Raw genomic sequence first — 27,273 nt, forward strand, 5'->3', positions numbered from 1 at the left:
AAATCTCAGGGGGTTTACGACAGGAGAACATGTTTCTTTCACTCAGCATCAGCACGGATAGAAACAGACAGGACCTATCACACAGATGTCGCTTCAGATTTGAGGCTGATTGAATTTGACCTGACAGTACTCTCAATCACCATCTATTGCTATTCGTCAGACCACCCCCTGCACTCGTTCAGCACTCAGAGGCCCTAACACAAGAACCTTCTAATTCTGTAGTTTGACTTATGTTTTTTTCCAGTTTCTATGGTGTGAGTCTTTGCTTCTGGAAAATGAGTTTTAAGTAAGTAATGTAAAACTCATATTTCCAGGCACCAACACAGCAAGAATACAGTCTAAGAGCAAAGATTCCAGCTCAGAAGCAAAGACTGTAGAGGTACAAGTTTGCCCTAGGATCAAATTTAATATTACAGCAGACAAACCCAAAGCCGCTCAGCATCATGACAACCAACAGCATCAATAAAACAAATATTAAAAAGCTAGGGTCTGTTACCTGTGCTGTGACAGCTGTCTCCGTCTGGGTCGAGCATCCATCCTGGATAACAGGAACACTTCACTGTGGTCTTGTACTGCTCACACACCTGGCTGCACTTCAGGTGATGGCTGCAGTAGTCCACCACCTCACACGTCTTGTTGCTGGAGTCCAGGTGAAGCCCAGGGGGACAAGAACACACAACCCCTTTCCCCGGTGCCACGGTGCACTGGTGACTGCAGCCCCCTCTGGCTACAAGACACATATCTGGGGTGAAGAGAGGACAGAGAGTCTTAGAAGCTTTACAGATTCTGAGAAAGAGAATGAGATTTTTCTTTTCTTTTTTTTTTAAGTTATTTTTTTGGGCAATTTTTGCCTTTATTCGGATAGGGACAGGAAAGTCGCGGAGAAAGAGGGGATAACATGCGGCAAAGGGCCACGGCTTGGACTCAAGCCCATGGCCGCTGCAGTAAAGACTGAGCCTAAGTGGTACGCACTCTCCCGGTTGAACCAACGGGGTGCCCAGAGAAAGAGATTTAAAATAGCATTATGTATGAATGATGAATGAAAAATGTGTGTGGTGGCTCTGTAACAAAGTAGTATCTGGCCATCTTACAGATCCTCTAATTTCCAACAACTGAAATGTTTTATATGTGAACATAATGTTGCAAGGATAACACACTTTTCACTCACAGCAAGAGATCATAAGTCAAGTACAAGGAATGTTTTCACAATCTAATGAAGACAAAAGTGTTGCATAACAAACCAGCCTCAGTACAGCAGCTGTGTGAATTCACCTGAGGGGTGAAAGGGTTTTATTTCTGACACCGCTTCAAAAACAAAACTGGAAAAAGACCATAATGCGCTGTTCCTTTCAGATGTGATATAAAGACAGACATGTCTTAACTTGCTCATGCTCTTTAATCTTGTAAGAAAGTTGTTTTTCTGCCAAGCACACCCAATTCTTGTTTGAAGTTGCCAGGTCAAAACAGCAAAGAATATCAGTGAAAATGAAACTGATCTGGCCTCCCTTTTCCCACCGTGATTAAGACGTGTCTTGTGGGCAAGGACAATCCCTCAGCTGGGGGTAAATGGACTATGTGGTCATAGTTGTCAACAGTGGGTGCAAATCCTGCTGAGCTGGTGCAAATCAATCGGATCCTCAAGGTCCTTCTGAACACATCCTAATTGTCTATGAGCAGGCAAAAGCTCTTTTCAGCTACAATAACAGACACTCGAGAGTCCTGTAGCGAATGAACCTCCATGTTTACACTGCTCACTTTAACAGATTAGATGGCTGGGGCTAGTCACATGAGATCCCTTTCTTCCCTCTTAAGGCTGATGGACAAACATTTCCACATTTGCAATTATCGAGAAAGCAGAGTATTTCTTTATGTTTTGTCCCTTCGGTCTCTGTGACAACACACACTGGTTCCTCGTCAGGCACTAAGCTGTTGAATGTGAAGGAGAAGATGAGAGCACAACTTCACTGGTAGATATTTCTCAACATCCCCTGATATAACATTAGGTGAAAAAAGTGAGAGTTAGCACAGATGCTGTGAGGAGCCTCAGCAGGTAACATGTCCTCAACCTCGACAGTGAAAATTGAAATGTGACAGAGCTGCAATATTTCCACTAAAGCTTTTTGCAGCTCTTAGCTGATCTTATGTAAATTAAAAAGTGCTTTATCTAAATAAAGATTTGCACAGAAGAAATTGCTTGGTTTTAATTTGCAATGTAAATGTGGTTTACTTATTTGTCACCATTTTCTTTGTTTTATTTTCCATTAAAACAACACCACTGACTCCAATGTTTCTATACTTGCAAGACATGGCAATCAAAAGAACTCAAACACAGTTGGAGCACTGCAAGATCCAAAATGCCTAAGAGTCCATGGAAGTCATTATTTCTGACAGGTGTTCTTGATCTTTTCACTTAAAAGTGATTTTCGCTCAAAATATATCTTTTGACTATCAAACACTCACCCCCTGTAGGCTTGAAACGTGGCTATAAAAAGTTCCTAATGAAGAGCAGCAGCTGTGGTCAGCTTGAATTTTGATAACAACAGATTCCAATGTTGACAAGTTTTGATGGCGTAAAGTATCAAAACAACTACAACTTCTCAAACTTTGCACAAATCTTACATCTAGTCCATCACCCTCCTTGGAACTCAGGAAGAAGTATATTTAGTCAATATTGGGGACAGACACTGATACATTTCTTCCAAGGTTGTGACACCAGTTTGTGAATGGCCTTTTATCATTTTAATATGACAATGCACTAAACAGAAGAATGTATTGGCTGTCTTGCTTAGTCTGCTGCCACTGTGACCCACACCCAGATTAGTAGTTCAGACACGATGGTTGGATAGAATGCACAAAGCCATGTCCAGAGAGATATGTTTTTTTCAAGCTTAGTGGGGAAGGAGTTGATTGGTCTGCACAGAGCCCTGACTTCAACCCCATCAAACATGTTTGGAATTAATTGGAACACCGACTGAGCTAGTTCGTTGCCCAGCCTCCAAAATCTTGTGGAAAGCCTTCCAAGAAGAGTGATGGCTCTTACAGCAGCAATACCAATTTTTTTGTAGTGTATTTGAGTGGAGTATCACTTTATAAATAAAAACAAAACCAAAACAAAAAAGATATGACATGCACGGACAGGACAAACATTACCACAGATGGGTCCTTCATCCGAGCGGTCTGCACAGTCCACTTTGCCATTGCAGATCTTATCAGGTGTGAGACAGACAGAGGTGTTGTTTGCACAGGGGTACTTGGGTGGCTTGCAGATAGCAGATTCACAGGACTCCTCATCTGAGCGGTCCTCACAGTCAATGTCTCCATCACACACCCAGCTCTTTGTGATACACTTGCCTGTAGCATATAGGATGTGGAGATAGGCAGACATTAATTGTTTTAAGCATGTAAACATTTGAGAATTAACAATTCCAAGTTTGACTGCGGTTCGTTTCTTTTATACAAATAACATGGGATTCATAAATACATTTCCTGGCATTACTGGCCCCAAAGTTAACGTGATAAATTCAGTGCTTGCAATGCTCTTAATCATATCCTAAGATTAAACATTACATAGCAAGAATCTTATTTCTCAAGGGGGGCTCAATCAACAACAAACTCTTTCTCAGTTCTGTACTTAATGTTCATCTTCAGGAAAAAAAATCCACAGATCAATAGTCCTTATGCTGATACTTGCACTAGAGTGTAATGTGTAATTCCCTCACTGTGCAAGTTAGAAAGAGGTGGAACCACTGGGAGAGGCGAGGAAGAAAACAACACAGATACCGGGATGTATCATCATTTTTGCACTCTCCCAGGTGAAGCCTGGATCGCAGCATATTCCAATTTACAGTTTTTCCATCAAAGCTACATCATAGGGTTTTGAGATCCCACTGGTTTGTGCTTGGTGCCGCATCAGTGCAAACGGATGTGGGAAGCTGAAGCAACTGCTGAGGGTGTGTGGATCTTGTGTGTGTTCAGGTATGTCTGTGTGTATTTTTGGTTTCATATCACTTTTAAGCTTTCCAGTTGGCCCTACAAAAATATAGTCCCACAACATTTTTGATTTAACCCTTCATGTTTCTAAATGCTTAATGCGACGCCACTGCAGCTGCACAGATAAAAATGAAAGGTTATGTGAACTTCAAGTGCACAAGCTTTTCCATGTGTAAAATATGGACAACACTTGAGGCACAAAAATCTTCCCTTTTAAGTGGAATCAAAATGCATGCTTGTGGTAATGCATATAGACAAGGAGGTTAATCATTTGTATAATTGAATTAACCAGTCTTGATTCTGGCAAATTCACCTTGAATGATACAGCAAAAAAAAAAAAATCCCACTACTTCAACCTGATGAGTTTCATGAGTGTGTAGAAAGCAGAGGAAGGAAAAATCATGATTCTATTCAGGGAGAAGGAGGAACAAAAAGGAAGGAGTACTTCTGAGTGAGTTTATTAAACATAACCGTTGCCTATTATTTTTAGTATGAAATAAATTTTTTATGTTCTTTCCAAACATAGAAAATCTTAAACATCTAAAAGTTTCATCTTTAATTCAACAAAACTGAAGCATATCCACAGATGGACTGCCTACAGAGCTGGCAACTTTTTTATTTATGGTGGTCCTTCCTGTATTTTTAAATAACATGAGTAAATTCATGTGTTGATTTTTTTTTGTTTAACTTTGCTGATTACTGGGAGCGCCTCGGTGGCTCACCTGGAAGAGTGTGCACCACATGGGCTTAATCCTAACTGCAGCGGCCATGGGTTCAAAACCGACCCATGGCCCTTTGCTGCATGTCATCCCCTCAGACTCCCCTGTCTATTTCAATGTACCATCAAAAGTAAAGGCAAAAATACTCATAACTTAAAAAAAAGAACTTTGCTCATTATTGTCATTATCAACTTTGCAAATATCTTCAAATTTTTTTGTCATCCTGTACATGTTTTTGTTTTCTAACTCATGTGTAATACATGCACATAGGTAGAAAAATGGTAAGGGGTAAGAGCTGGAAACACTGACTATTCAAATAAACTCATTCATTTTGAGCAAAGCAGTGATCCTGAACTGAGCCTGAGAACAGTGGATGCTCTGCATGACAGTCGACCTCAACACATCCCTCTTTTACAAAATATTAGAATTGTTCAAGATACGTTGTTTTCTAATTTTTTATATCTTTTTTATTTACTGCTGGATAAATACTTACTAGTTCTTACTGTAAGCTCACCTATTCTTTGTGTTTATTTGTTGTAGGTTTATTATATGTTTTTTTCTACATATGTTTTTCCAAATGGACACTGACAAACAAATAAACCTGTGTGCGGATGACCATACCAAGGTTGTTTTGTTGTACTGTTGTCCACATTGAAAATTCAGCAGCATTTTATCCTCTACATGTGTATTTGCATCCACATGTACTCTGACATGTTTGCCTTATAAATATAAGGTCAAGTAAAGTAAAATAAAAGTGTAAATAAAGAAACAGAATCTTTCCCTGTATTTCAACTGAACAGTTAAAATGGCCTTTTTCATAAAGCCTTTTTGAGTATTGCTAGAAAGGGCACTCCGTTCTTCTGGGGAGGACAGAGCAAACTGCACCAGTGCACAGGGGTGTGACACTGCAGAATTAGGGTGAATAATAATTGTGTGGTCTAAGCAACCCTTCACCATGCAGCACTGCTTCCATTCTTGATAATACTGTCAAGGGATGAGCAGAAAGCTGTAGAGTTAAAAACAGAAAGCAAAGAACATTTCTCTGACCTTCTGCTTTCAGTTGTTGAAAGAACGTGGATGTTGGGCTTGGGTACAAGAGGCTGTTTAAATAGACCATTTAAATGGTTTCTCTTAACTCTTCGAACAAGTACATGAAAACTTCACTGTGCTCTTCCACAGTTGATATTTCTTAAGCCCATCATCAGAAAATAAATTTTATGAAAGGAAAGAGCCATTTTGCAGCTTAATTTACAACTGATGGAGACAAAAATGCCCATGAAACGATTAAGATTCTTTCCACCTTTCTAAAAAACCAAAAAAAGAGACTGGAGTAAAGATGGTCTTTTATTTAGTCGAATATATCCTGTTTATTACAGCTTTCTCTGTGAAGGTTAAGAAGATAAACTACATTTGCTTTAGGCTTTGATAAAAATCCACACGATCATGTTTAATTTAAAGTGAAATTGTGAATTGTTTTGGATCGTTTTCTAGGATATAACCCACATACAGAACGGTAAAATGATGAATCTCTGTCTTTTGTTTCTTGAAGTGATTTCTATATGTGAAACAATAGTCAATCAGGTAAGCTGATGGGGCTATGTCTCTTTTGATGTGCCTCACTTATACTCACTGTCCTTCCTCTATCCATTAGTTCAGTCAGACGTCCCTTATGCTAGAAGTTTAACATCTGCTTCAGACAACTGATCAACTGGACAAGATTTATATATATACTCACCAACTAAAACTGTCAATAAAAAGGAAACACCACCTTTAGCATCTTTTTGCATCTTTAGCATCAATAGCTTGTATCAAGACATATTTCACTTCTGGGACCCATTGTGTCATTTCACAGTGTACTGTCCTCACTACCTGTATCTTTGCAGGTAAACTTGGCCTTGGGGTCACACATCCTTTTGGTGCCCTCACAGTCTTTCTCGTCGCTTCCATCTTCACAGTCCTTGTCTCCGTCACATCTCCAGCGCTCAGGGATGCAGGTTCCATCTGTGACACAGTGGAATTCCTCCCCACTGCACTCAATCACAGGTGGCAGCACTGAAACAAAAGTCATTTTACGAGTGCTTCACGAATCTACAGCACAGTGTCATGGGCAAAGGCACGGCAGTATTGAACTATTATTTTACAAGACATCTTTTACTGTTTACAAATATTTATCTTCGCAAGCAGGGCACTTGGCAGCTATAATAGGTCAGTGAGTTCCAAAGAGGGATGTTATTTCACTTCTAGCATTTAAGTTTTACGTCTCTAAGATGTTTCTGTCTCTTTTAATGTTCACTATATCTCTCTCCAGCAGGGATTCATTACAAATAAAAGAAACTGGTACCACTAGACCATTATGTTGTATGTGTTGCATTGCAAATATTGGAGTCACTGCATAGATCCTCTATTGATAAAAAATGCTATATGGCTGGGGGGAAATACATCACACTTTTTCTGTGAGGGTTTTCCGTAATGGTTTAATATCCCTCAATCATTTAATAGGAAACGAAATAGTATATTTTAAATTATATAAAGAATTTGTAAACCAAATAAAACCAAGAGAACATAACATAATTGCATAATAAACAGCATTATAAATTAAATTGTGTTATTGCATTTTTAATTCAGTCTATATGATGTTCGGAATCTGATTATCCATAAACTTAATATGTTATAGTCAAATCCAAAAAACATTTCCTCAACAGCCGGAGCAAAGCTAAGACAGATTCAGTCCCCTAGGGTAAAAGCAGGCACGGGGGAGTGGAGAAGCCTGCAGCTCCCATCAGGAAATGGTTTGATGAATAGTCTACACATTCTAGTGACAAGCAAGTGAGCTGTGAGTTTTCTAGGAGCTTGCATGAGGTTTCTGTGGTAATTAGATTAAATGATTCAACTCCTGATGGTAAAATTCCCCCAGACAGACTGGATAAGATTAGTCACACGTGAGTGTGAAAACAAAGTTATTGGACTCAAGCTGATTAATTGTTAAACTTGTAATTACAGCACCTAAATTCAAGCATTGATTAGAATTGCAAATAAAATCATTAGCACACTGAAACAGATATAAAGGCAACTCCACCCTGACAAAGGTGCTGGCAGACAGCTCTGCCTCGAAGCAGAGCAGATACAGTATTTCGTGAAATTCCAAAGGAGCATATCCTTGTGATGACTTAATATATAATGGGATCATTATAAATAAGCTGGCTTCATACTACTAATATCTTGATGTAAAACATGAATAATAACAAGATTTGTCTTATGCTGGAGGGGATGTTTTAGTCTACGTACTTTTTATCTGACTCAATACTTCACAGCATTTTAAAAAGGTAATGCTGGCATTCTTACGTGCTGATCCACCTCTGCAGGTCGTGTTCTCATCGCTGAAATCTCCACAGTCATTGTCACCATCACAGGCCCAGTGGTCTGGGATACAACGGCCACTGGTGCACTGGAACTGGGTGTTGGAGCAAGACTGGATGCAGCCCACCTCATCGCTGCCATCTCCACAGTCATCATCTACACATATGCGCGAACATTCATGAAAGGTGTCACCAAACAAACACACAAAATACCATGGCTGAAAAATGTAATGTTAGAAAATCAACAGATTTCTGTTCTTGGCCTTGCCTGAATCGCAATGCCACTTCACACTGACACATCGTCCATTGGAACAGCTGAACTGGGTCAGGGGCTCACAGGTGGGGAAGCCTGGAAAGGTTTACAAACAGATAAACATCAACTACTAGTCCAATCCAACTTAAAGACATACAGTATTTACACTGCAATTCTACAATTGATATCTGTTGTTTTGGGTGAAATATAATAGAAAACAGCTTTGAGTTGTAATCCAATGGACACATCATGGTGAGTCTGCATAATCTTTAATCCAGATGACATAGATTCTGAAACTACTATGAGCTGGGTCCATATCAGGGGTTGGTGATAAAGAGGGAAAGAAAAATGATGTATTTGTAGATTATTGTCTTGAGAATACTTTCATCAACTAACTGACTTGGTTGGAAATTCAACAGTCACCATGCAGTCCCAGCCACTTTTTCATTTCTGAAACTGTATATTTTAACAGCTCCCACTGCAAAGTCTGGAAAGGGATGTCTCTGTGTTGCATTTTTATTCTTATTTATAAGTTTTTGCGTTTGCTGCTGATCTGGGCCAGTCAATTGAGACAACATGTATGTGATACTGAGCTATAGACCGTTTGCAAACTTAACTTGACAATGTAAGCTGGTGAGAGCAAATTACTACCTCTGTAGTCAGCCAATATTTGATCCAACATCCATCACTGCAGTCAAGGAGACTACATGAACTAAATTGGTCAATGTTATAGCATCAATATTCTCTAGCAGTGCTGCAGGAGGTATAGGAATACAGATTCTACTGCATTTTGTGGTCTAATGACATTGTTAGGATCAACATTTTTATTCCCATCAGATACCAGTCCTGTTCCGGATTTTAAGATACTGTACATACAGAACTTTTAAAATATCCTTACTGGATGCCTGAAGCTTTATTGACTTCAGTATGAAATGAAAAGAATGAAAAGTATTCATTTGAATTGATTTGTTGGCATCTACTGCTGCTGCCTGAAATACCTTAGGCACTGTCGCAGAGACATACTATATCTTTGTCAAAGTGTCTTCTATATTTCCATCAAATGTGTTAGGTCTCACTGACAGGGCATGACTGGCTGGAATTTAACATTCATTAAAAATGAAGCACGAACATCCATAAATAATGAAGGTTTCAAGCAAACAGTGAGCTTGGCTAAAAATGAAACACCAGCATCCATTAATAATGACTGCTTCAAGTGAACAGAGAGCCAAATATGAGACACTGTGTGACAACTACTAAACTACTGACAAACAAAATCCAAATTAGCATCAATCTCTAAGGCGGCCACCACTGAGCTTCAGGTGTTCCAAAACCCACAGTAGCGCCACTGAAGCTAAATGAGCTGCCAAAGCTGCACAGTACAGTGCCTATAGAGAAGTAATGCCTGAGGAAGCTCAGACAACAATATGGGAGAGAATATGTTTTGCTGCACAGCTTGATTTTGACTGAATGAAGCCGAGCATGAGCAACTTTAATTACTGCTTACACCCTGGCTGTTTGTGACTGTGTATTGAAGCAGCTTAGGACACACAAAGGGAGGCTGGGGCGATAGAGCACAGTGCAGCGTTTCGCAAACATCAATCACTGTAAAAGGCTGATTTAGTACAAATAGTGATTAAGGGAGAATCTTTAAACCTTTACCCCCATCTTTTAAATGCATGCTGGTAATTCATCCAGTTCAACTTTCCCTGCTGAAAACATATTTTACAGCCTAAAACGCTCTTTTCCCTTCCATAAAGAAAAGGTTAAACTTCAAAGAACTTCGCAAAGCTCAGGCCATCATGGTGTGCCACGTATTTTCCTCCTTTATATTTACCAAGATTAATCCAAAACACAGCCTGCAACTTTTTGCCAACTGAAGCTGACTGAGGTTATAATACCACTGAGAAACAACTAAGAACAGTGAACTACTGCACAAAAGTATGCCGTTTACTCAGCACCACCCCTCTAAGTTAATGCCATCAGTGAGCTCATGTCTACTTCTTGGTCTAATGAACAAAACATCAATAGATCAACTCCTAAAACTCTCTCACTCTTATTAAGTGATACATGTGAAAGAGACATATTCAGGAAATATTCAGGAAGTAACGAAAATGATAAGTAGTTGTGAGCAGCATTATTTTCAAAGAGCTTGACTGTTTGGCAAGTGATGCATCAACAAATATGGATGTTTGAAATTCTTTGAAACCATTTGCGTAAAAGTAACTTAATTCTTTCCAAATATATGGTTTTTAAATGTTTTATTTTTCCTTTCTCAATTCCCTGTTTTAACGTAAGCATAGGATATAATTATCTTTAATAATTATCAATAAAATCATTATTTTATCTGTGTCTAACTTGATATAGAACAACACTATAAGTCTACAGCCACACTATACCGGCTCGAATGCTAATGTCAGCATGCTACAAATGATTACCACTAAACACAAAGTGCTGAGGCTCAGGGGTGGGGGGGCTGTTATATGTGATTTATGTTTTATATATCACTAACAGCACTATAGGTGGAAAACTGCAACATGAATGTTAAATGGGAATGAAAGCCAGAAGTGTCTAGGTCCAATTAATTTTATTAGCTTTACAAGTTTTGCTTTTAAAAGACATTATGTTTAAAAAAAAGAACGTTCTTAACAAATTACATCAAATGAATCCATATCTTCTCCCTATCCATTAGAGGTTAAACCTGAAGTTTTATCCATAAGAAGAAAAAAGTTTACAAGGTTCTGGCACAGTTGACAGTTGATAAAGTCACATTTAGAGTGTTCCACGTGCAGAATGGAAAGTGATTTTTGAAATTTTTCATGTACGAGAATGGAACAAATGGAAAACCCAAAAATATAATGGCTCCGGCTGTAGCTCTCGCCAGCACTGAGGCACAAAGACATCTTACTTATTGTAACTTCAAATCTCCTCTGATTAGGTATATCATTAACAACTGTGATGAGTAAACAATTAGTGATTGCCCGAAATACCTAAATTAGTGTTTGATTAATTCACTGGGTGGCCTGTTTTACATCTTGACCTCAAAGAGCAACACAAACACCTAATGACATAATCATTGAGTTAGCAGTTCAAATCAACAACCCTATCACCCCTCATAGATGTTTTATAAGACAGTGGGATTACCACCTCACGGTTGTACGCCTCCGCCAACCAGTCAAATGCAGTAAATATGGTCACAATCTCCCCTTCCTGAGTTACAGCAGTGAATGACCAGAAGTGTTTTTGCAGAACATTATGTCAAAGTGAAGTTTGGATAGAAAATGTCATCACTTTGTATACACATTTTATCCTATATTTTATCACATCATAATTAGTGTATGAATTGTTGAATTATGGCTCAAAACTTCTTTTGAGAGGTCACAGTGACTTTTGACCTTTGACCACCAATTTCTAATCAGTTCATCCTTTAATCCAAGTGTATGTTTATGCCAGATGTAACAAAATTCCCTCCAAGCGTTCCTGATATATTCCATTTACAAGAACATGAGGTCACTGTGATCGCGACTTTGACAACCAAAGTCTAATCAGTTCATCTTTTTAGTCCAATTGAATGTTTGTGAAAAATCTGACAAACTCCCCTGAAGGCAATCTTGAGATATCAAATTCAAGAGACCAGAAATGTGATTTTTGAGGTCACAATGACCTTGAAATTTGACTTTTGACAACCAAAATCCAATCAGGTCATCTTTCAGTCCAAGTGAATGTTTGTGCCAGATTTGAAAGGATTCCTTAAAGGCATGACTGGGACATCGCACTTTCAAGAATGGAATGATTGACCCCAAAAACACGTGTGATGATTAAAAAGTCTTTGCCATAATGCTCTTATTAGTACTTGCTTCATTCACACAGCTGGACTATCTTACATCTTGACCCATTAGAGCAACAATCCATACAGAGTGACACATGTGACATGTGGCAAATAGCCATGTGTGACTCACTGCATGATACTTCATCAGACATGTCCCCGCAGTCATCCTCCCGGTCGCAGCTCCAGGCTTGAGGTATACATCGTCTGTTATGGCAGGAGAACTGGTCGGCCTGACAGGGCTGGGCTGAGAAATACGAAAGAAGCTACTTAATTCAATCACATGTGCATAAGTCAATGCAGGATGTGCACAACAACGCTAATAATCACTACTACACCAGGATATCAGTGTCCGCCCAGTGGATACTCCTTATCACTCAATCACACAGAGCATGGACGGTGTAAAGGCCATTGGAAATGTGCTGTTACTTGATGGGCTGTCAGTTACATGCTGCTTGGCCACAGACAGCACCCAAGTGATTTCTTGCTGATGTGGGATATTCATGTCAATCTGACGATGAAGGAGAATTCATCATCCTCTGCCTAATGCAGGTTGATTGATCCTCTAAGGATAAAAAGCTCCTAAGAGATACCATTGAGGACATGGGAAGCAATGTGATATATCGTAAGTGTTCCTGACATACAGTCGCCCCACGTAGGTGCTACAGCTCTTTGATACTGGAGAGTACTCTCACACAATGAGATTGATTGCATTGTACTAAAGCTACTCAGGAGTCACAAGTTATAACAGTAATGACTGCTTTGACAGCATAGTAAACCTCTGTTCAAGACTTTGATGAATAAAGTACATCTGAAATGAGAGAATCTCATCAAAAAACGGCACTGAAAAATATTATTTATGCCGTTTCCCTTTCTTGTTTTAATACTTTTGATGCATTATGTAAAGTGCTTTGAATTGCCTTACTCTATAGATGAGAGATATGTTTAATCTTTAATTCTTACTGTTTGCATAAGCTTCATGAAAATCAATTCAAAACTAGATCAGTTAACTGAACAATAGGCTGAAATCACAATATGTCGTGGTGATATCACTATTTCAGAAAATGACACTTCAGTATACATTCACAAAATGACTGATGCATGTTTGGAGACAAACAAGTGTATAAAGTTTGAAAATCACTCAGTGTGCAAAGAGAACCACTGGAAACAAATCATTTTTGCAAAAAATGCCTAAATTGTAAAATACAGTGGAAACTATTGGATACAATTTGGGACAGAATAATTTTTCTACAAATGCTGTTTAAATAATTAGTAGTCCACTTACAGTGTTCATTTTGGGTCTTTTCATAAATGACAACATATGTAAAGAACTTTTGTTTTAGCCTGCTATTGTAATACTGTCATATTGTGTGTGTGTGTGTGTGTGTGTGTGTGTGTGTGCTGTGCGCACTCACTGCCATGGCTTAGTTATTTTTCTCTCTTGTTCCTGCTCTGCTCCTGCTTTGGGACTTTTACAGTGCGTAATTATCATCCCCACTCTCTCATAGCAGCAGATGTGTTACATGAGTGGAGTGTAATGTTTTCACCCTGATCATTCAGACTAGGCCTGGAGCAGGAGATGGCCAAAGTGCTGCTCATGTTGTTTTTTCTTTAAATAACTAAACAGCAAAGCTGTCCATTTCATTACTTTATAATCATGTAACAATTATAAAGCTAAAAAAAAAAAAAATCTGTAGTTACCATCCGTTTATAGTGACCAATTTGACCTGGACAGATGTGATCACTATAAGCGGTTTCCACAGTATTATCTATATTCAAGTGATATAATAATACAGTTATCAAACTGCAGCCAAAGCAAAACTACATCTAAGACAAACATAATGATGGTACAGTACATACCTGTACAGGTAGTATTGGCCTCGTCCTCATTGTTACCACAGTCATTTGTTCCATCGCAAAGCCACTTTTTGGGAATGCAGCGATTGTTGCTGCATTTGAACTGATCAATGGGACAGCTGTGATTATCTGTCAAAAGTTCACACATCAAAAGTCAGTCAGTGGCCTTGCAGCTCTTGCGTCAATTAAAAATGTTATCGTAATTGACAAATTAAAAAAGAAAAAGCACTAACATTAAGCATCACATTTTCAGTTTCTGTAGTAGCAAAGGCGCTAGAACTGTTTGATTTTTTAACATTAAAGCTTTATCTATTCTCCAGCTCATCATCTCTCTTGATCCTACGGAAAAAAAAAGGTTAATGTTCATATACAGTTTATTCACAGATCCTTAGCTCAACTAATCTTGACTTGTACTGATGCACCAGCATCAGGAAACATAAAAAACATAAAAGGAAATATTTTAGATGAGAATCTCGCTCAACTTCTCCTTGGTGGTTTGTCCTTTAATTGACAGAGTCTCCATAAGAAGTCTTAAATATATTTGCTGTGTGGTTTTAGTGGTAGTAGGATTTAGTTTCTTTTTTGTTTTGTATGAAGCCACTTTCACAAAATATCCATCACTGGAAGTAGCAGCCAAGCTCCTTATTTTCTTTTCAATCATGTCATTTAACTTTAATTACACATTGACCATTCAGATTCATTAAGCCACACCACTCATAAATCATACTAAATTAATGTGAGCAAATTTCTTTGTAGTTCTGAGGTACTGTGACACAGCTCTGTGTAAATGATGAATTACCTTTGATTTAATTCCTAATAATTAAGACAGTGGTGGTAGTGCTAAGAAATATCTCAGTGCCAGATGCTGCAAGACCGTGCTACACTGAGACCAGTGGTCAGATAAATTCTCTAAATATCGGGTCTCTTATCACAGGCGTTATTTCAATCTATTGAACTTAATTTTAATTCAATAACAGGTTGTGAGAAAGCAAACTCACCACATGACAACATTTGCAATTTAAAACACCCTTCATACAGCCCTACCCACTAAAACAAACCATGTTAGATGATAGTTGATGTGTATGATATCCAGACAGATATTTGAGAATAGTATCACAAACAAAACAGCATCCAAGCATTTAACGTAGTGTTTACATGACCGGTTTGTTAAAGAGCAAAAACCACTTCAGCAAGAGCAAGAGGGGAGACAGCAGCGCAGAGGAGGAACACTTTTCACCCCGACCTCAGCGACTTGAGTAACAGTTGACAGAAAGAGAGAATCAGCCTTAAACAGCTTGGGCTTTCCTTGCTTGGTGAAAAGCTCTGCATTTACAATAAGTGTATCATATGATGAAGCTATCTGTACATATATTTGTGTGTCGGCCTGTAGCATAATTTTAAAATCCTCACAGCAGCTGTGGCTCTCCTCATCACTTCCATCCAGACAGTCATCATCTCCATCACATTTCCACAAGGCCCGAATGCAGCGATGATTATGGCACTGGAACTCATCGCTTTTACATCGCTGTGGCTCTGACCCACTGCTGGAGGCTTCTGGGAGAAACAGCGGGGAGACAAAATCAACAAGAGACATCCTATGAACTATGTGTTTGGGGGAAATTATTGGCATAGGTATAATAGCACATAAAACATGTTAATAACGTCTCATGACCTTATGTGTAACGAGTGTCGCAACAGGGATTTACCTTGTATTTCTGGAAAACCACTGGGGAATTCTATCACCTTTATTTATTTGTTTATTAGCAGATTTGCATGTGAATAGATAAGGTTCTTATTTGGTCTTTGTCCCATAGGATGAAGCCAGTATTACAGTATACTGGGACAAGATGAGCTTAGGCCTCTTGCTCTGTCTGATTCATTATGTCCTCCTACCTGCACAGGTGACATTGTTCTTCTCCAGGACCTGGTTGTCAGCGCAGGCACACACTCTGCCTCCTGGGATGGCAAGGCAGAGGGTATCGCAGCCCCCATAATTCACACTGCATGCATTGTCACCTGGAAGAATAGATCCCGAATAAGGTGTCTTACACATTCAAAGCTACATTTTCTGAAGCCCACCTCAAGTGACACGTGATTTTGTTGTTGTTTTGTCCATTCTCTATTCTGTATAGTGGATAGCAGAGGTCCAGGGGTCACTTTAAATTCTATAAAAATAAATCACCTGATTATTACAAAACCCCTGTCTTAGGGAGACATGCCGGGTCTATGTCATGTGATATATAACTATTTGTCAAGTGAATTATTGTGAACACTGTGGGAGAAAGACATTTGACATTTTTATCCTTTTTGGAGGAACAATTTGTCTTTCTGGACAAAGCGGACAATCTCCAAATGAAAAAACAGAAAATACTGTCACATATAAAGTTAAGGCACAAGACACCTTTGTCACTTTCATTTAACACTGAGCGCAAAGGCAGTGCCTGAGCCAATGAGATAAAGCCTTTGGTTTTGTAAGAGCCAATCAGTAATACTCAGAGAACTGGACAGCCAATTAATCTACTCAGTGACATGAACAATGGAAAAATGTCCAATAAAAATTCTGTGCATGGTGTGAATTGCACTGTGCATACAGTAGCAAACCATTTATCAGCATCATATACTTGGGACTTTCCTACACAAAATCTTCATGCAAGTTCTTGTATGAAAATCATTGTCACAAGATTGAAACAATCTCACGTCAAAGCTCATCACTGGACTGGGAACAATTAATTTTTTCTTCATTTGGAGTAATAGTGTCAATCTCCCCTGATTGTGGAGGTTCTGTCTGAGCACTGGTTTTTACATACCTATTATGGAATAACAAAAGAAATGCCTGCTGTGGAGGCCTATGCAGTTCTCCACTGTCAGCCGTATCCAGTCCCTGTCCTATCTGTTCTTTTCAGTTCTCTAACAGCATGAATCCATCATCATTTGTTACAGAAGTAAGCAAACCCCTCCAAACCTTGGTCACCTTGTTTTACTTCATAGAGTGGAGCCCCAAGTGATTTCAAAGGCAAAGTCAGTGCTGATCAGTACTGCTTTTCACCATGAAATTTGACACCAGTTGGCATATATGTATACTACTGGTCAAAAGGTTTAGAACACATATGTTTTTCTAGTTGTTACTGAAATTGAGTTCAGTTCAGTGAATAATCTTAAATGGTATGTGCTGAACTGCCCAAGGTACAAATTGTACTTGAATATGTATTTATTTTCATAGAAATCAGCCTTGAAAGTGAATGCAAACAATTCTTACAGATGACTTCTGCAGATGACTTACAAACCCTCTGTCTGTACCAAGGAAATGTTGGAACAAACTGTGTTACTACACCTGCTGATGCATTATTAAGACAAAATTGTACTGCAGGAAGTAGCACTTTATATTACTATCAGCATGGTGAGAAAAGGCAAGTAACAAAGGAACACAGACTGGTTGGTCTGGGGTTCATCCTACAGAAAGTTAATGAGCCAAAACATTAGAAGCAAAGAACCAGACGGTGGCTTCACGAGATAGAAGAGCAGCACAGTCTTAACACATGAGTGGAAACATCTGCAACAGTGTTAGGAGAAATTTTCTGAAAAATGTTTGATATGTATTGTATGAAGAACATCTCGAGTGTGTTCAGCTGCTGAATGAGAAAATAATCTAGATTAAATTTAGTTCAACAAAAACTTAATCCTTATCTCCAATTTTTTATTTTTATTTTTTACATTGCTTTAATTTCAGAAACACTGACACACTGAATTATTTAAATAATAGCTGGAAAAAATGTAGGTGTTCTAAAACTTTTGGCCAGTACAGTAAATCTCTGGTGTATATATCCTATAAAGTACTCCCCATTAAAGAAAGCTGAATAGGGGATACACGTCTTGACATGAGGCACAGAGTGGTTCTATTTTCAGTGCAAGACACCCACTTTCTCTGTTAGGGAAGCCATGGTTCACTGGCACTGGATGAGGAGTAAATGAAGAGAAAGCAGCCAACCTTGCTGACTCTGTGCATCGTAGACACGCAGGCCAAAGAGTGGTGGTCTCTCACTCCGCAGCAGAGTGACATCGCCAGTGGTTAGGTCCAGCTGGAAGACCGAAGCGTTCATGTACTCCGTCCAAAAGATGAAATTATGATAATGGGAGATTCCAAATGGATGGTTTAGCTCTTTTCCGTTGTACACCACCTGCAACATGAAACAAACATGCAGTGTAATCAGAAGATTAGGAGAGTTACATCAAGACACCACCAGCCACAGAAAAAAATCAATGTCAAACAGGGTTCTAGCTGTTTGGATACTGGCTTAGAAATGATTTGATCACAGTATATGATGAATGTGATTCAATTTCTTTGCACAAATTTATTCACGGAGCGCTGTCTGCTTATAATAATGTTTGCTAGAATCTTGGCATTGATTAAATAGCATTTGCAAATAATTCATTAGCTTAATATGCCAGTACAGCCACAGTCGACAGGAGCAGTTGAGGATGAAGGGATGTTTTGTTGGCAGTTAATGTGGGACGAGGAAGAGTTTTCAATCATACCACTGCTTTACAGATTAACATTGTATCATATTTAAAATATCAAAACCAGTTTGGACCTTGAAATTCAGGGGCCCAAGAGGTAGAAGGTGAAATATGTTCTAATAACTCCTTCTGATCTATTTTTAAAAGTCTGTGCACCCCTTACATTGTTAGAAATCTCTTCACTCAGTATCAGGTGTTTAGTGCAGTATAAGCAAAGTACAGAAAGACGGTAAACAACACTGCTGGGGGCTGACTTTCTCTTTCTCCTACAATGTAGGAATCACATGACTAACCAGGTTACTTATGTTCCATGTAAACATTAGAATATGACCTACACCAAGATAAGTCATAATCACAATAGGGATAATACTGTATGTGTGTCCTCAACTCCGGTCAGTGAGTTGGAAGGTTTATTTTAACAGTTAGGTCACCCTGAATTTAACTTAATGTCATTGATGTTATCAGGCATTCAGATAGACTATGAGCTATAAATCCAGATGTTTGCTCCTGGAATAACAGCTGTCAAAATCATCCACTGTGCTGCATTAAAACACTGAAGGGATGGCTTTGAGAGCAAGCGATTCTCTGAGCCACGAAATATATAAAAATAGCTGTTAGCAGTTTCAGTTATATAACAGCAGCGGTGAGCGAAGCGAGAGTGCAGCTGTTTTGCATCTGTTTCAGTGATATTTAGCAGGTGAACACACCTCGACAGTGGCACTGTTAGTTGGGCATTTTATTACTGCTGCTGTTAAACGGAAATTATACAAAGTTAGATATGAAATGATTAAGTATTATAAAATAATTAGATATTAAAATGAGTAAATCAGAGCCTTCAGGAGACATCTTGCCTAAGGCACCAACATGTCAATAAAAACCCCTTCTGAAATTATTTTTTAACACTCAATGGATATAATTTCAATTTAGAGTTAAATCACTCATTTAATATTATATTAAGATGGCAATAATACACGAGTCTATGGTTTGATTCAAAAAGTTATTCAGATTATTTCAAAGAATTTACAAGTTCTTCTAATCAAACATAAATTAAAATCTAGCTTTGTAACTTTGCAACACAAAATCTAGAAAAAATGAAAAACTGCAAAAAAAAAAAAAGCCAGGAAAAAATTTAACTGCATTCTTTAGTTAATGATTTGGAGTTTGGAGAACCTTTTTTTTAGGATGCAAAAGAACTACCTACATTGACACATTAAAATGAATTGTTTATTCAGTTGAATTCCACCTAATGCCCTCTATTAAACTCTCACAAGCTGCCTAACTTTAAATTTAACTAGAACAACAGCCACCAAAACTCCTGCAAATAAGTTCCTCCACAATGCAGCTACTGTGCGTGATTGCTACATATTGAAACTCACCATTCTTCCAGTTCCATTGAGATGAATCTTCTCGATGTGATCGTAGTAGGCATCACACCAGTACATGGTGCTGGTGCCGTGGTCCAGGGTCAGACCATTGGGCCACAACATGTTGGAGGTGACGAAAATGCGGCGGTTGGATCCGTCCATCCAGGATTTCTCAATCCGCCCTATGCTGTCATTGACCTCATCCTCTTCCCAATCTGTCCAGTACATCCAGCTATCATAAAGAGAGATAGGACCATACAGTACAGGCAAACAAAAAGCAATTAATGCTGCAATAAACCAGCATAATGAGGCATTGCTTTAGTTCAGAGGGGACATGTTAATCATGCAGCAAAATCAGTAGCTCATAAGATCCGAACTAACACTCATTACATCTCACAGTCAAACTAAGTAATTTCATTCTAGCTGTCTGCCCCTCCTCCTAGTTGTGCTTGTTGGTCCATCCACCAGCGTCCTCCTGCTTTGATTTCTTATTAGTCAATACACATGTGACAGCCCATTTCTGCAGGCCTCTCTCAAAATGAGATATTCCTTATTAGAGTGAAATGGATCTTGTGTGTTCTGTTCTATGCACCCATGGGAAGGTATGAGTGTGGTCCCATACTGAATTTTTCACATGCTGATTTGATTCATGCAGGGAACATTACAGAGAACAGGACCTGTTCTGCCAAATACATAACATAAGCATTAGTTCAGAAAACCAGTTTTATATTCACGAAATGAGTGTTCTCAAGTGAAATGGAAATAAACTGGGATCCAGATTTCCCATATGTAAAACAAAATAATCAAACATCTTTGGTAGTCGAAAGAGGGTGCATCATAACCTAAGAAATTATTGAGGCTTATTAAGTTAAAGTGCTGCTTGACTGCACATCAAGGCAAAGTTAGAGGTCTCATATTCCCCACCAACAAAAAAAAAAAAAAAAAAAAGAAAAGTTTTTAGTTTATCTTATGTATGCTGAGACTGCAACTCCCAGTGGGCCATTGGTATTTGAAACATGATTGGATCAACGATTTGACGTGATCTGTTCTCTAGTAACCATGCCCAGAGGATTTGCTCTGTTTGAGTGTTGCTGACTTAGCCATGTGGCCCCCTGTTTCTCATCAATGATAGAGGGCTGGCTAAGAGAAGATGAAACAGAATGGGATATGGAGGTGAATGAAGACTCCCTCTGTCTCGAAGTCATCTTTACAACCTCATGAATTATTCAGTGGTGCTCCACACTAACATGCACACAGACATAGACGCCACATCAGATAATCTGATGGACACCATGCAGTGGCACTTTTATAGTAAGAAAATGTTAATACTACTTCCATTCTGTTGAATAAAGACTGGATATAATAACTGAAATTATCCATGATCAATATTTTCATTTAGAGCTGCAGTGTCAATAAACTGACTGTAATCTTCAAGGAAAATGGCAAAAATTTTAGAGAAACTTTTTGCTTTTATGTGATAGTAATCTCAATATATTTGAGTTTTAGACTGTTGGTTACACAAAACAAGACATTTAAAGTAATCATTTTCACAATTTGCTGACATTTAATAGACAAAATAATTATCAATTAAGAGAAAAAAATGTAGTAGATTAAAAGCTAACAAACGTAATTATGAGTTGCAGCCCCATTTTTCATTTAGTACAATGTATTATTAGTTATTGTATCTTTAGAGGATGTGTTCATGTCCTTATTATTGAAATTAATTTCATAAATAAACTTAAAATTTGAAAATGCATTAATGTTGCTACAACGCTGTCTATGCCAGTATGTGACAACAGTCATAAATACACCCTCATCCAGGCATCCAGACATGAGCAAAGCTGAGTGAAGCACCACTCAAGTCAAATGGTATTTGTATGAGGTTTTTTTATATGAATACATGTATGAGGTTCCTAATGCAGCACAGATAGAGAGGTATGACACTGTTAAGTTGACGCCAGTAGTCCTTATCATGTCAACACAGACTGAATGTGGCAAACAGAGCAGGAAATAAGGTTGCAGAATGCATTCAAGAAATCTGTTGGAGACATGCATCCATTTCACCTGAAGAGACCCTTCCTGTAGAGCAGATAGAGATCAAAGGACTGTGGGGTTCACGCTGAACGCTCCCTCAGAACCCCAAAACAAGCTTTTCTAATTATTTGTGCTGTCGGTGGGAGGCTCAGAGTAAAACTTATTAATCCTTATACAGAAACGTCACATGATATCCCCCCATTCCCCAACACTGCTGCTATGGTCTGTCAGGGCTGAAATCCTACAAACAAAGGACAGCATGCTATTTCCTCACTATAGTCTCAAAGGTTTAAGACTGTGTTCTCACTTCAGTTGTTTTATTCTGCAGATGAAACATAGGCATATATTTGATGTTTTAAAATCATTGTTTTTTTTGTTTGTTTGTTTTTTTTAAATCTGTGATAAATGTCAAATGGAACAAGTTTGAAATAGTGACTGAAATGCAGCCCATTAGGACTACATGTTAATTTCCAAGACATTTCAAAGCTGCTGCTCTGCAGTTGCAATAATCCTGATTTGATCCCCAAATACATAAATTTAACACAGACTGTGCTGTGATATCAGCTAACTTAACTTGTAAAATTATCATTCAGGGAGAAAGTTAGAAGCGCCAAAATATGTTTCTTATTTTGTCTCTCTCAGCCTGGGAGGGAGGGAGATGCCATTGGTAACTACTAAGATGAAAAACTAGCAGATCTGAAATGCATGTAAATGACAGAAATGCCAGCAACCGAAAATGAGAAAAAACACTTACTGCAACATGTCAGCAAAGCAAAAAAAAAAAAAACAATTAAGAAATAAAGGGTTTCTGTTCACTGAAACGCTAGAGAGCTTTTAATCTGAAATGGTTACAAAAAAAGTTTGTATTAACACGTAATGTAGCAATTTCTATAGGAGTGGATCAAAACTAGGCTTTGTACCACTATGACCAACTATACATACCAAACAGTGGAAATTAAAAATAAATACCTGTTACTTGCAGTAGTTGAAGTAAATAAAGGCCCTGCTCTGCAATTGCAGTCCAGCCAAAAAGTCTTTAAATCTACCAACACTGCAGGCTGTAAATGCCCCTAATAGAAACTGTTTGCGCTATTTCATTTTCAAAGAGCAACAGCCAATGGGGAGACTCCAACTCAGTAACTCATTGACATTCACGAGCTGGTCCTACAGTTGCTGTCCAGCCAAAAACATTCATATGTTAACTAAACAGCAGAACAGGCTTGGATAGTATGTTACATGGTTAACTGTAAATATGTAAACTGAATAAATATGTCTGAGTTTTCCTTGCAAAAGGGGTTATTAAAAGCAGCTCCACAATCCACCCTTACTCCTTGCCGTCACACATGTTGACCAAGGTGATTAGTAAGACAACTTGCAGTGATGTAGATAAGTCACAGTGTAATTTACTTGTTTTATTGCTATTGCATCCTGTTAATACTTAGAAAATAACAGTATTTTCTTTTTAATGCTTTGGTTCAGTGTCCACACACATCTGTGCATGTGTATAATAATACGTGGTATATCATAATTAATCTCAAAACAGCAGAAACCCGAGTCATGGAAAGCTTGACAAGTACACTTTGGATACAGGCAGTCACCTCTGAGCCCCACCCTTTATCAACAGGACACCTACAAAAATGATAGAAACTAATGGTTGGTAGGCAATCTAGCTACTACAGACAACACCCTACTGCAGCAACAAGAAACCTGTAAATTTCAAGATAAATGCAAACAGGCTATCGCAGAGATATCACTTCCACTTCAGTATCATTCTCATTGATGGCTATTTTCAAGCTTTAGCTGGTCAAGGACTGCTTACCTTACTTGTCCTGACGGTGCACAACTTTAGGACTTGAAAGTACTGATAATTGTTACAGACAAGTGGAATAAAAAAAAAAACTAACAATGAATAACTTCTGGTTTCTGGTTTTGGTGTATGTGCCTGCAGTATAGCAATGAAATAGCTGTGTATAGCAAAATGTTCAGAACAACCCCGTTGAGGCTTGAAAACTAATCTCTGACTGCTATGGATTTGGTGTGTGTTAATACGATTTAAGCCTGAAAGTGTTAATCCTTAAGATCCTTAAGACACTCAATGAATTTGAGATTTGCAGCATCTTCTCTATATGTTAATTACCATCTCTGCTGGTGGGATTCTCCATATATAAATTTGCACTGGAAGAGCAAAGAGATGATCTATGAGCACTATGGAGAAACAGCCATCACACAGGTTTATTGTGGTTAACGAGCGGATAGCTCTGCTTTGGGTTAAGGGAACAAGATGAGCCACCATTTTCTCTCTCAAAAATCCCCTACAGCCTCCTTCTCATTAAAACAGCAGATTGCCTAAGATTCTCTTAATTTAACCGTGCTGGTTTACTTGGAGGTTAGGATGCTCCCAACACTTACATATTTTCTTTTGAAAGGTGCTTAGTCAAATCATCAGTCAAAGCAGATGTCCGCTAAAACAGATGATCTTCGGGATTAGTATTTGAAGCAAAGTGATATCAATATCTACAAAAAGGCACAGTGGTCTTTGGATCTGGATAACATGAATCACCCCCTGGTAGGCCACTGTAGTACTCCCCCTTTTTTATCTACTTCATGGTTCATTGATGACGATTGTCGTTGGCTGTGTTGGGGAAAAAAAACTGATTAAATCCCTACATTGGTATCCGAGATGAAAAAAAGATGCAAAAACAAATTTATTTTAAGCAATTTGAGATTTACATGTAATCTTAATTTGTTAAGTCTGGCTTGTAAAATCTGAATAAAAAAACTTTTTTGTTTAAATTCCATTTGTCAATTTTGTCAAACCTACGCCTATTACAGTTATAACAAAGCAGGTGAACATAGACTTTAGCCAAAGTCCTGCATGGGTCCAGGTTTGCCAACCCATACATGCACCACAACCAAAAAGTTCAGTAACAGAACTAACCAACCAGTCAAAATGGCTTAGAGCAGGTTGCTGGTAAAAGCAGTATAGGCAAAATTGTGATAGAAAATGATAGAAAGCCTGACCAACTTTTTTAACTTAACCCATTATGAGATGTGAGTGGCATGATCTTATTGACTGTCAGTGGCGAAGGAAATTACACTGAAACAGACTACAAACAGGACACTTTTTTCTCTTTGTTCTTACATCACCCACAGCCTGCACACATCTAATTTTGAACCAACCCATACCTGTCTCCTTAGCCGTACATGTTACAAGCATCTTTTGCTTAAAATACCTATTAGCTTCTGGCCACAGGATTTTTAGGGTGTCTCTTTCATATCCACGGTACAATACAGTACAATACCATGAATGGTGCTTTTTTCCCCTGACCTGTTAAGAGGGTCGACCACAATGGCCCGTGGGTGCGACATATTCCCTTCCAACAGAGTCTTCCTGGTCTGTGATGCTCTCTCCAGCCTGGCAACGCTGATTGTCTTCCTGTAGCCATCGTTGGTCCAATACAAATTATTCCCAATCCAGTCCACTGAGATTCCCTCAACATTGTCGAGCTCTAGAACAGAATCCTCAGCACAGAATTCAACAGGATCACCAGATACAAATGTCATCTGATTATAACTTTTTAAAGAAAACTTTGATGCAGTACCATGAAAAACAGGAATATCCATATTTAATGTTTGGAAAATAAGAGTGCTTAAAACAGCATTCGGATGATAAAGTGTCTAAGGAAACTGTGAAGGAAAGATCTTACACATGCAATCATCAAATAATAAGTATTAATTACATCAGCTTTCAAATATACAGTACTTTATTTTGCACACTCGGGCAACCAAACATTGTTTGGTGAGAAATAGTTTTGTCATCCAGTGGCATCAAAATGTATTTAACATTGTACTATATGGTGTTTATATAAATAATACAGATTTGCCAGATTAGTAAAACGAATAAAAAATAACCGCTTTAAAATATATGAGATGTACAGTATACCTTACATTAGAAGGTCACTGTTATAAGATACTGCATACAGTCAGCTGAATTCATTGTAGGGAAATGCTGCAGTTAGTATAAAAACAGCTTTTAGACCCACCATCTTTGAGTATCGTCTCTCTGTTGCTTCCATCTATTTTCTGCCGCCCAATAAGGAAACTGGTGGTGTCAGCAAAGTAGATGTGTCCCAATTCTGTGTGGTAGTCGATGGCTCGAGGGTTGACCAGATCCTCAATTGGCACCATGTGCTCATCGCTGGACTTTATGTTCATATCCAGGCCTCGGATAACGCCGGGACGCCCCTTGCCGTAGAACAGGAAGAGATCATTTTTGGGCTCTACAAGGCAAGAAAGGACGGATCCATTTTACTGTTATTGTCAATTAATTGGCCTAATTCATCAATGCTGATCTCAGCATTAAACTCTCTTACTGGCCACATTGTTCTTATATGTGAGCAAGAGCCAGGGCCATCCATTCACCTTAATGGAGCCAGTAATCAGTGCCAATGACTATACTCTCCTCCCTCAATCACACTCCTGCCACAATGCTGCCTTGACAGTAAGAGAAGGAAAATGCATGAGCAAACACACAATGGCAATACTTACCTTGGCTGTGAACACTGCTTCTGATCTAAAATAACATGGAGTCTGGGTAGAAAGGCAAACAAAGAGGCCTAGAAAGCTGAGGCAGCTCCTCAGTGGCCCGCTAGCCACTCAGGGGGCTGTACGTTCCCGAACCCTTTGGGATCCTCCAGAGAGGCAAGAGCAGGAATGAAGAAGAGGGCTTCCAGTGAGAAAAGCAGACCTCTCCTCACTCTCAGCCCCCACCCAAGAGACTGGGATGCTGGGGGTGAGGACCACACATGCCTCACTTCAATTTATCATTTTGTGAGGGAGAGACCAACTACCCAAGAGACAATTAAACATTGCAAGAGACCCAGATATCAAACCCCACCGTGACTGCTGTATGAAGAAGCACTACCATTTAGCACCGAATCTCATTATGCTTAGGAAGAGAGAAAGCGTGAGCAAGAGAGAGATAGCTGGTGTCATCAGAACATCTCTGAGAGGGGAATAAATCAAATGTGTCATGCCAAGCCTCCCAGTGCTTCTTTACCCCAATCGAAACGTGGTGGGCCCTCAGATTGTGTCATCAATTTGATCTTATGCTTTTATTGTCAACTGCACAATGTCCAGCAATTGATCAGAACAGACAACAAATGCAGACAAACTTAAAACCTCATTATGATAATAATCAATCAGGATCGCGAAAGGTCGATAGCGGAACGTCACTTTCAAATTGGTCTGTGTCCACCAGCGCTCATCTTTATCACTGTCAGTCAATGAATGATGCATGTGTGGCACACCATCAGCTCTAATATGACACGTGACCTTTACAGGCCCACGTCAATATCAAAGA

General features: G+C 38.8%; 1 protein-coding gene across 1 annotated transcript; it reads right to left on the reverse strand.

Moving 5' to 3' along the window:
- Nucleotides 1–482: 482 nt before the first annotated feature.
- LOC147818037 (low-density lipoprotein receptor-related protein 1B-like) lies at nt 483–27,007 on the reverse strand. The gene is made up of 16 exons (XM_087178944.1): nt 26,971–27,007; nt 26,582–26,697; nt 26,460–26,484; nt 25,955–26,191; nt 25,240–25,420; nt 19,890–20,109; nt 17,984–18,173; nt 15,892–16,014; nt 15,409–15,552; nt 14,002–14,127; nt 12,275–12,388; nt 8,334–8,414; nt 8,052–8,222; nt 6,579–6,761; nt 3,151–3,351; nt 483–742 (listed from the first exon to the last, which is right to left on the reverse strand). Exons 1-16 carry the CDS (start codon nt 27,005–27,007, stop codon nt 483–485), a joined length of 2,409 nt encoding a protein of 802 aa, XP_087035070.1.
- Nucleotides 27,008–27,273: the final 266 nt, after the last annotated feature.

The sequence above is a fragment of the Seriola lalandi genome, unplaced genomic scaffold, assembly GCF_002814215.2.
Source record: "Seriola lalandi dorsalis isolate HSWRI2012SDOR001 ecotype SW California unplaced genomic scaffold, Sedor1 jcf7180002054758, whole genome shotgun sequence".
NCBI lineage: Eukaryota > Metazoa > Chordata > Actinopteri > Carangiformes > Carangidae > Seriola > Seriola lalandi.